At 43.4% G+C, this 9959-nt stretch overlaps 1 protein-coding gene across 1 annotated transcript in view; it reads right to left on the bottom strand.

Moving 5' to 3' along the window:
- Window positions 1-8577: 8577 nt before the first annotated feature.
- SPECC1 (sperm antigen with calponin homology and coiled-coil domains 1) overlaps window positions 8578-9959 on the bottom strand; it is a 58156-nt gene continuing 56774 nt past the window's right edge. Inside the window, exons 12-14 of the mRNA XM_010192845.1 lie at window positions 9582-9641; window positions 8724-9023; window positions 8578-8676 (exon numbers count right to left, since the gene is read on the bottom strand). Coding sequence (XP_010191147.1) covers window positions 8934-9023; window positions 9582-9641 — 150 coding nt within the window. The 3' untranslated portion in view covers window positions 8578-8676; window positions 8724-8933. The remainder of the gene's footprint in view (window positions 8677-8723; window positions 9024-9581; window positions 9642-9959) is intronic.

Genomic DNA, 9959 nt, shown 5'->3' with positions numbered 1-9959 from the left:
CGCTATCTACTCTTTCCTTTTTTAAGCCAGGAGAAGTGATAAAACGGAGCTTTGCACAGAAGGTGTACAGCTGTGAGTGCAGCAGGTTAGAAAAGGCACTTGCTCTGATGTTAATTCTGCTAATCTTGTTGCTTTCTCTTTAACCAGCTTAGACTCATGATGTGTGGATAAGAATAAAACCTTGGTCATTGCTATGTACTTAAGAAGGGACAGCAGTTCACATTCTAGACATGTGAATAATGTTTACCCACGTTGGCATTTTACAGCTCTCATTTTCTTGCTGCTATGCTCAATAAAAGCCACTGATCGCCCCCATAACGTGACTGCCACTGCCACCTTTTCTGGGTGACCGTCACCTCAGGGTCCTGCTACCCACCGTCTCTGCCTGTAGTTTTCCAGCATCAAATCCTGAAAAGCTATACCTGAAACTTCACCACCTGGTTCTGACCTTTGCAGCCCATCAAGTCTCCACCTGGAAGATTTCTTATTCTGCTTGTACTGCTTATGCTTCTCTATCACCTACTACAGCTTGTAACTTTTGGATAACCAGGACAACTGCTCCAATAATGCTCATCTCCGCTGACACACATCACTACAGCTATTGCAACCTACAAAGGGAGATACAAAGTCATTATTTTGTATACACTGGTGGTTGGACAGCCCTAGAAGATGGGGTAAGGCACTTGCCTGGCTCTGGGTGCTGGTCAATAGAGGGATCAGGAAGGAGCACTGCAGATGATATCCCTTTTCCTTTCTCCTGAGCCACATGATCTTTAAAAAGCCAAATGGAAAACATGGCGAGTCTGAATTACAGCGCTACAGAAATGTCTGCTCTTCCAGGGAAATTTCCGGTGGTGATGGTCTCTGGAAAACAGGAAGACTTTGAAGCGCAGTGTCTCCAGACCTGGAGACCAAGACTCCAAGACCTGCTATGAGTCAGAGCAGCCACTCAAATACACAAGCAGGGTAGTTCAGAAGTTAGAGCAGAACCACAATCTGAGGTCCCCTCCATTTAGGTATCAGGAGCCTGGGAATTTTGGGTACAATGAGCATTATTGACTAAGGGGAGACATGAAAGAATCACCTCAGAGATGGGGGAGACTGAAAAATACATTAATAAGCTTTTCCTGAAAACAAATTTCCTTTTCATCACATGCCACAGAACCACAAACAGGTTCACATCGGTTGAAACCACATTTGTGACTAGCACACCTGCCTGGGTTCCTATGGAAGGTCTCTCAACGTTTTGGGAATGCAAGTCACCCAGTGCTCATTCTGGGCTTTAAACCTTAGACTGCACCATCTGTGTAATCTTCAGCTTCAAATAGATCAGGTCATGGCACTTTGCTTTCACTTGTCTCTGCCAGAGGCTCCAGTTGAACATGAACCTCAAATGCTGGGATCCATGTTTGGAGCAGGTCTGTGTGCACAGAGAGGTCTTGGGTCAGGATGGGGTCAGAAGCACCACGGTCATACAAACACAGGACCCCCTCTCCATCTCAAACAGAAGAGCATGCCCGAGTCAGGAAGGGAATTGTTCTTTCCACCCCAATCTACGTTCTCCAAGCATTAGGAGACACTTGGCAATGAAACCCTACTGAGCAGCAAAGCAGTCCTGAATCTTGTCCTCTCACCCCATCTACAACCAGCCCCAAATAATCCTGGGAAAACACTGGCCTCAACTCTGGTTTTCAGCCTCTTGCTGAAGCGTTTGCAAACATATCAGGGTACATTACTCACTGACAGTCTCCACAGAGAATCCTGCTCTCCCCAACAAATAAATCAAAGCATCTGCAGTTCGTTCTGAAAAGAGTTGAGACAGCAAAGCCCATAAGCACCTAGCAGCTTACTTCAGTAATGGAAACACCAGGTCTGGCAGTGAGAGGCTGCAGGGCTTCAGAATCGATTGCTACCGAGTAGAACCCATTTTCTGAAAGACAACCAGGGAATTCATAGACATTATCATCTGTAAATGGCTGAATATAGCAAATTCTGACAAGAACCAGAACTGTTTTACATCCTTGCCAAGTGTAGATCCTGACTGCTGGGCCGTTACTTTTTGCTGGCCTCCCAGCGTATATTAGCACAGCAAAGGCACTGGCACAGCTCGGGTAACCTGCTGCAGTCAAGCAGCACAGCAGTGGGTCCATTTTAACAGAAATATTGGTAATGAGGGGTTTGGCTGAAGCTTTGTGTCACAGTTGTGTGGTAGCACAACTTCGTATTTTGCAGCAATTACGGTTCAGGAAAGGATGACGGGGACAGGTTTTGAAAGAGCCAATAAACAGGTATCTTGTTTGATCATTTGTTTAAAACCAAAGCAAACATGAACTAAAGGAGCTGCAGTAACGGGTATCTTGCTGCCCACTGGGATCTCCATACTGTACAAAGGACAGATTAACTCTGACAGCAATGGATTGGGAGATTCTTCTCTTTAGATAGAGAACAGGACTTACCATGTGCCATTTCTGTTCACTGGTGTGTAAAGCAGAAAGGATTTTGCCTTCCCACATCCCAGGACTCCAGAGTTTATCCCCATCCAAAAACTGCTGGGTGCTACCAGACATGAAGGATAATGTCCTACAAGCATACCTAACAGTTTGACTAGCTTGAAAAAATGAGGAGCTCTATTTTGCCATTTTAGGTGGTCATACTCTGTCCAGGAGTCAAAGCGGCCCAGATCAGAAAACTCATCTAAATATTGCTTTGCCTGTGACATTGCCATGAGGAAGGATCAGCCCAGCATTAAAAATCCACGGCTGAAACATGGCATGTGTAGGGGAAGGCAAAGAAGTTCAGATTATGTAAATGAGAACTTATTCCAATCAGGCTTTATCTACGCAGCTGGACACAAACATATCTGAAAGGCTTGAAGAGATTTAAATGCCCTTTTCCCTTATCTTCTTGTTTTCTTCACTGACTCAGTGATTTTGGTGGTTTAAGTACTGCCACTACCATCAGGAGATTAGAGCAGCCTCTGTGAAAAGTGTTCTGAAATTGGAAAGTACTGGAGATAGTTTTATCTGTCTATGCAGGGAGTCTAGAATTTAGGAAGCCCTCCTTTACTCCATGGAGAGTCTTTATAATAAAATCACCATGACCGTCATTGCTTGGCGTTGTGGTTTTGAGAGGGAATCATTAGTTTTGCCCTCTTTTCTATAATTCAGCCCTACCTGGCATCGCAACACCAACCTCCTCTTCCCCAGCAGTGTCCCTGGTGATGGTGATGCTCAGTCTGCAGGTGTGGGTTCAGCTGGGATGCTCTGGTTTCCTTTTGAAGGATCAGCAGCTGCCAGTCCTCTCTGTTGCAGTGGAAAGAGAACAGCACCGGGTCTGGTCCCTGGCACACCCATAGGATTTCAGTCTCCTACCTATGGTTTTTTCCCACAGAAAAGCAGAGGAATCACTTTCTCGCACCATGCACGTGCTGTGCTCATCCTCCACATTGTGTGCCATGTCCCGTCACTACCTACCACGCGTGCTGTACCCTGAGCACTGTAACACATCTGCCCTCTTAGCTTACTGGTGGCTTATTTTTATACTTACTCCAGTGATGAGTCCTTCCCTCCACTTTGACTAATTTTTCTTAATCCTCCAGTCATTTAAGAACTCCCAATGCAGACACATATTAGTCTGTGTTCTTTCCTTGCCTTTGCACTAGGATGATTTCCTGCTCTCTCTTCAACATGATTTGTTTCAGAAACTTGAGAGATCTCTTGCACTCCTCTGTCCCCAAGACAATCTTCTGAAAAGCATCCAAATGCATCCAAGTTCCTTAAAAAACGGAACTTGATGTATTTACAAAAAGCAGATTCTGACCAAGTTTTCTTTGCTACCAGCGCAGGAGAATCAATGAACCATGAATATCTTTTACAAACCCTCGTGGGAGTCCTGCTTCCCGGCAGACTGCGGAAGAATCCATTTTGCACGTAGATATTTGAAACATTACAACAAACATCAGAAACGGAAAAAGATTTATTAGAAATTCTACACAGATTTTTGCATCATACATTTTAATAATGTTAATCTTTAAATATTAGCATGTCCAAATCTGGCAATGCCTAGTATATACATTCTAATGTGCTCTTTGTATAAATTAGGTTACGGTGTAACATCGGTACCCAATAGAGAAAGCTAAAAGTACTCGACTGTTAGAGATTATTATCCCATACAACAAACTCACGCCTGGACCAAGAATCAATAAAAACATTGTGTCCAGCACTGCCACACGTGCAAGTCCAAAATGTGGAGACCATCAGCTGAGAAAAACGTTAATTTCAGTTCACTTATAGGTTTAGTTCTACACCATATTGGTGGGTGAATCTAAATGGCACTGGAGTTGGTAAAAATCAATATAGTCTAGCATAGTAGAAGTTATTGCTGGGTTTAAAAATGTCTTAATGCTCAGTGCCCTGAGTCTCTTTAGGCAAAAGCCCTCTTCTGACAGGAAAATGCATAATCTCATCCCACACGGACACACAAGGCACAGCTCAGCACACAGCTGGCCCTTCGGATGCTTCCTGCTGGAAGACCCGGTCCCACCAGCACAGGGAGATGAGGGAGGTACGGACAAACAGCTGGATGAGCCAGTGCTGGAGTTGTCATGGCCTAGGAAGTGGGAAAAGAGGCAAAGGCAAAAGGTAGATTTTGAAGAGTTTTGGGTCAGGAATCGAACAGGGAAAAGCCAGTCGTTCTGCCAGCGTGCACTCGTTTGGTCTGGACAGAAAACTTGCACGTAACTGGTTGTGCATATGAAACAAGAAAAGAATCATAGCAAAAACCTGTAAAAAACAACTTTAAATGACATAAAGAAAACCTGTCAAAACTCAAAGAGAATGTATCTCACTAAGGGGAAACCAGAGAATCCACACAAGTCAAAAATCAGTCTGCGCAGTGCAGCTGCCTTGCTGCGGCACAGGAACAGTCGGGAAATCTTTGTCCCCTTCACATTTCCGTGACTGTCACGGGCACAGGAAGGGGAAACTGGGAAAGGCAGGGAGCTCTGTGCTCTCTTCCCTCCTCACCTTCCCAGACCCACCCCAGGCTGCACTCTTTGGAGAAACATCACTCAAGATGACAGTCAGGAAGGACTCTCAGGCTGATGCCCTTTGCTGCCCGCAAAGGCCCAGGTACGTGTGTCCCATCTATGTCCCTCTCCTCACGCTGGACTTCCACTCCGCTCAGTTTCCATCGTGTACTTTCAGAACCAGCTCTTCAGCCTTTCCCAAAAACCTCCTCAGAGGCTGACTCTGGGCTCGCTCCTCAATGTCTCTGTACCTCCCCAAGCCACGAAACTATTTGTACCTTTTCACTCTGGGAGTCGGACTCCACACCATCCATACTTTAATCTCCTTTCCTCTCTAACAGCTGCAGTACAACAGTCACACAATGCGATATCCCGCCACAGAACGTCACCAAAATCCCCATCCTGACCGTTCTTCTCACGTGCTTGTCCAAAATCAGCGATTTGGTTTCTGGAGGTTCGACAGACTACCCACATACACACATACAGGCCTGTGCAGGTGTGTTTAAGAGCGGCTGTGTGTTTCGGGAGCACATGGTGACATGAAGTGATTTCATCTGCCTGCATCAGGGAAAGATCCGTTACTCCTAAGAGGCAAAGTCAGAAAGGATTTGAGGCAGTTTGGGCCAATTGTTACTGATACAGCACAACACTATTCATGTTGTATCATCACATTTTCCATTCGAGGACATTTTCAGCTCAGAACTTCTAAGAAGGCTCTAATTTTAAAGGCCACTAGAACTTTACTTTTTCAGTTCAAATTTGAGATGTCCTACAAGGGCCTGTAGATTTTTCTGAAAATCAGGCTGGTCTGCAGCATCTGTTGTGAGGTGAATTTAAATTCCTATTCAAATTCTAAGACAGCATGAAAAAACAACCGTAACTTCTGAAAAATCCAGGTCTAGAAATATAACTGCGCAGGGTTCAAAGAGAAGAAAAAAAATACAGTTAATTTAACAAATAAACAACATTCTTTATCTAAAAAATAAAACCTGGAAGACCATCTCTCAATCTCAAAGCATCAGCATTTCAAAATGAGATGTTTTGCAGGTTTGCAGACTGGAAAGTAACATTGAGCAAATGGTGAAACCAAGTATCTTCCTCCCTACTAACAGACAGCTCCTTGTTCTAACTCCCAGATAAGTAGAACTTTTTAAAGAATAAACCATTAGAACTGAGTAGAATTAGTGTTTGGTCTATGCTACTGGAGGTGCATGGGAGAATGAGCTACAGAAACAGGACAGGAAAATTGCTTTGAAAAATAATTTTGGGAAAAAAACCCAGTGCTAGATCAAACAGGATGGTTTGTGTGGTTAGAATAAGTCTTGGAGACACAGATTAGAACAAATGTCAGAACAGTGCTTGAGGCAAATGACACTGACACATTAGATTCCATACATACTTAGTGTACATCTGACAGTTGCATGAAGCACACGCCTGCAGTGACCAGAGGGTTAAGATTATCCTTCTTCTTTAGATCAAGTGGAGCCCTCTGACTTTGAAATGTTTACCAGACGCTGGGAATTAAAACAGTTTTTCTCATCCCCGCGAGTGCCCGATGCAAAGCCCACTGAGGAAAATGGAATTTTCTGTGCTGACTTCACTGCGCTTTGAACTGTGGCCGCTGGAGAGAATTGGGATCCCGGCCAATGGACACCTCCAGGGAAAAGGGGCTGCTGCAGCCACAGCAGCTCTGCAGCCTTCCTCATGGCCTCTGCTTAGCAGCTATTCTCCTCTTCCATCTCACCACGTAACGGGAGAGTCGTGTCTGAGATCACTTAAGAGCAGCTCATCCTGTGGTCTCTAGGGATGGCAGAGAGTACACTGAAAAATACTGGAGAGTTAATTCAATCTAGAAAGCACTCTCTTGCAAAGAAATAACTGGGCAGCATTTACAACGGCTTTCTCACAGCATAAGATGACAGAGTACAAGGGCACGCTAAGTGCATGCCACTGTCCTTTTTTGTCACACAGACCCTCAAAAGATTGGAATCAGACTTTCCTGTGGGTGAAGGATTAGAATAAATATCAGACTAAAACTAAGAGCAAGTGATGCTTTTCTCCTCCTGCGAAAGAAGGCATGCACTGCATCCCTCTGACTTCCATTCTGCTCAATACACTCACTGACCTTGCCCACTGTCAGCTATCCCTTAATCCTGTATTTTGCTATATGAAAACCAAAGTCTGAAATAGATTGTTTACTAATTAAATAGCATTTTAAAAACCCCAACAAACAACAAAGCACTGTGAGGAAGTCAGAGGATGAGATCAGCAACCTAGAAGATACCAGAAAATCTGTCTGAAATAAAATTTCTTCCGTGAAATGGCTTGTTTCTATTTCATGAGCCTTTTTTGGGAGTTAAGAGCAGTGCAGCATGCACTATTATCTTCTGTAAGAGAGAAATGATCCCTAGCTGCCTATGATTAACATTCACAGGGCATCAGGTCTGGTCACAGGGCTAAACACGCTAATCAAACAACAACTTTCTTCTACCAGCATAATCTAAAGCTGCCAGGCAGCCTTCTACGAGGTCCTGTACAAAGCACGCTCTCCAAGACCTGCTCCTAGAACACATTAAGCCGCCGGTTTGATCCTGCTATCCTTGGAGACAAATACAAAATTTAAATTCATGAGCTGAAATAAGAGAAGTGGTATAATGGAAATTAAACAATACCTTTCAGACATTTTACTAACTGTTATTGAGCTGGAAAGCTGTTCTCTGGCGCCTTAGCGATTTCTGTGACACAAAGGGGGGTTCCAGTTACATTCATTTCAATTTGCGGATTGAAGTTGCGGCTTCCATTGGTACTAATGTATTACTGTGCTCCTTTACAGGTAACATCACTTCCAAGCATGTACCAGTGCCCTGTGGACTACATTTTATTGGACAGGGCAGAGATTCTCAAGATTCATGCCTCTACACAGCAATTACGTATCTGTGCCAGTTATACAGGATCAACAGAGAAGAAGGAAGTTACTCCATTCAATCCACAAAAATACGAACTACTGAGATGTCACCGTATTGCTCAGAGTCGCCACCTGATTACTGGCACCTTGCAGGCTAAAGCCAGTGACTCGCATTTGCAATATTCCTATGAAAACTGTGCCCGCACAGTCAGCTGGGAAACCAAGCTCTGGCTTCTCATAATAATCAAGTAATAAAGTTGTAGTAATAAAGCTATTTTTCCTCAAAGAGATTACTTCTGTTTCACCTGAAATCAAGTCCCAGCATCTAACAGGATCTTTTAGAGATTCTCACTAGCTGGTGACGGAGCAGAGCGTGGTTTCCGAGTTACAAATGATCCTGTTATTATCGTGCTGGTTAAGCTGTGACAAGCAAACTAGTACAGTAATTGGGACAGATGTGTGAGAATAACTCAGGTTAAGGTTCAACACATCTATGTGCATCTCTCATGATGTCTTACAAAATATATGGAGGCAAGAAAACAACAGGTATTTGGGATGAGTTAAGCATGTTTTGGCAAGAAGAGCATTTTTGTGAGCTTTTTGTATTAGTGTTAATCTCCCAGCCTCCCTTGAGTGCCAGCAAAGTCCACACTGATTCAGAACTTCATTTTGTAGCAGGTCTCCTCTTGGTGGAGTCTGGTTTGAGGCAAACATTGTTTAGCACAAGGGATCCTGTTCAGAAACACTTCACGTGTGTTCAAAAATGCTTTGCAATTCCCACGTGGGAATAACATTACAGATAAATTTGGTTCATATGGATGGACAACGGATATTCATTCGGTTGCAGTCCCAGATGTAATAAAAATTATGGATGAGCTTTCTTCCAAACTAAGAGCGTAGGTTGGTTGTGGAAGAGGAGCAAGGAGATTTTTAAAGTGATCGAGTGCATCTGTAGCATTCTTTGTTCTCTTCCCCACTTCTGTCCACCTCTTGCTCTGCACCTCAGGTCTCAAAGTACTTGTAAATCTGGGCGACGTACTGCATCACGCTCTGCCAGTCTGGCCGGTCCGTGTACATCATCTCACTGAGTTCCTGCACAGCACAGACACAGCGTATGTCATCAGAACTTAGTCAGGCACCACCACTGGGAACATCAATGAGCTCTCTGAGTAGCTGTGACTACACAATTTGGCTCATGAGCCTCATAATATTTTTTCCTTCATATTAAAGTTCTCTTTCTTGTCATCGCATTTTTTTTGATTTTAGGAAAGGCTTTAAAAAAAGTTTAAGAAACAAATTATCCTTCTATTTCTCCAAACACTAAAACAAAAGGAAATAAAATGGTCTAACAGGCAAGTCTGCCCATGAAAACAGGAATCATCTAGAATCAGCTTCCAAGAAGAGAACATTATCATTACTGTCATTTCAATACTGGATGACCTCCAGAAGTTCCTTCAAATTATATTAATTCCATGATTTTACAAATTCTTTCTGGAAGTTCTCCTAACAGTATGACCTTTCAGAGATGGTGGTGCAGACTTCCCTAGCCCTGTATGAACATTTGCAGTGCAAGCTGACTGACTGCCACATGGCAACAAAGGCTTTGGAACAGTGTATGCAGTAAATCCATGCTAAGAGAAGGTTACTCACCAGACTGGGTTTGATGCCTACACTTTCAGCAGCTTGAAATGCTAGCAGCAGATTTCTCTTCTGTAAAAATAAAAGTTCAAAAGGATTATCATCAGTATGATTCCTGAACCCTACCTTGCATCTGGTTAATAGGTAAGTTTAAATGAGCAGTTATATTTGAAAACTGAAAATCACTAGACTTAATACTTTCACATGGACACTCTTTTATATTAGTAAGGTAGAGTCACAAACAAGGTCTTTGTATTTTAATAGGTCATCTTTTGCCTAAGCTACAGCCCTCTGTTTTTGACAATTAGGTTCTTGTGAAACCCACTGAGGTTCTGTCTTTGTTACGAGTGAAAGGTTTCTGAAGAGGTGTTAACTAATGTAAGGCATTCC

The sequence above is a fragment of the Mesitornis unicolor genome, unplaced genomic scaffold, assembly GCF_000695765.1.
Source record: "Mesitornis unicolor isolate BGI_N332 unplaced genomic scaffold, ASM69576v1 scaffold9389, whole genome shotgun sequence".
Classification (NCBI taxonomy): domain Eukaryota; kingdom Metazoa; phylum Chordata; class Aves; order Mesitornithiformes; family Mesitornithidae; genus Mesitornis; species Mesitornis unicolor.
Note: the sequence above shows the minus strand (reverse complement) of the source record. Positions and strands in the feature narration are given on the sequence as shown.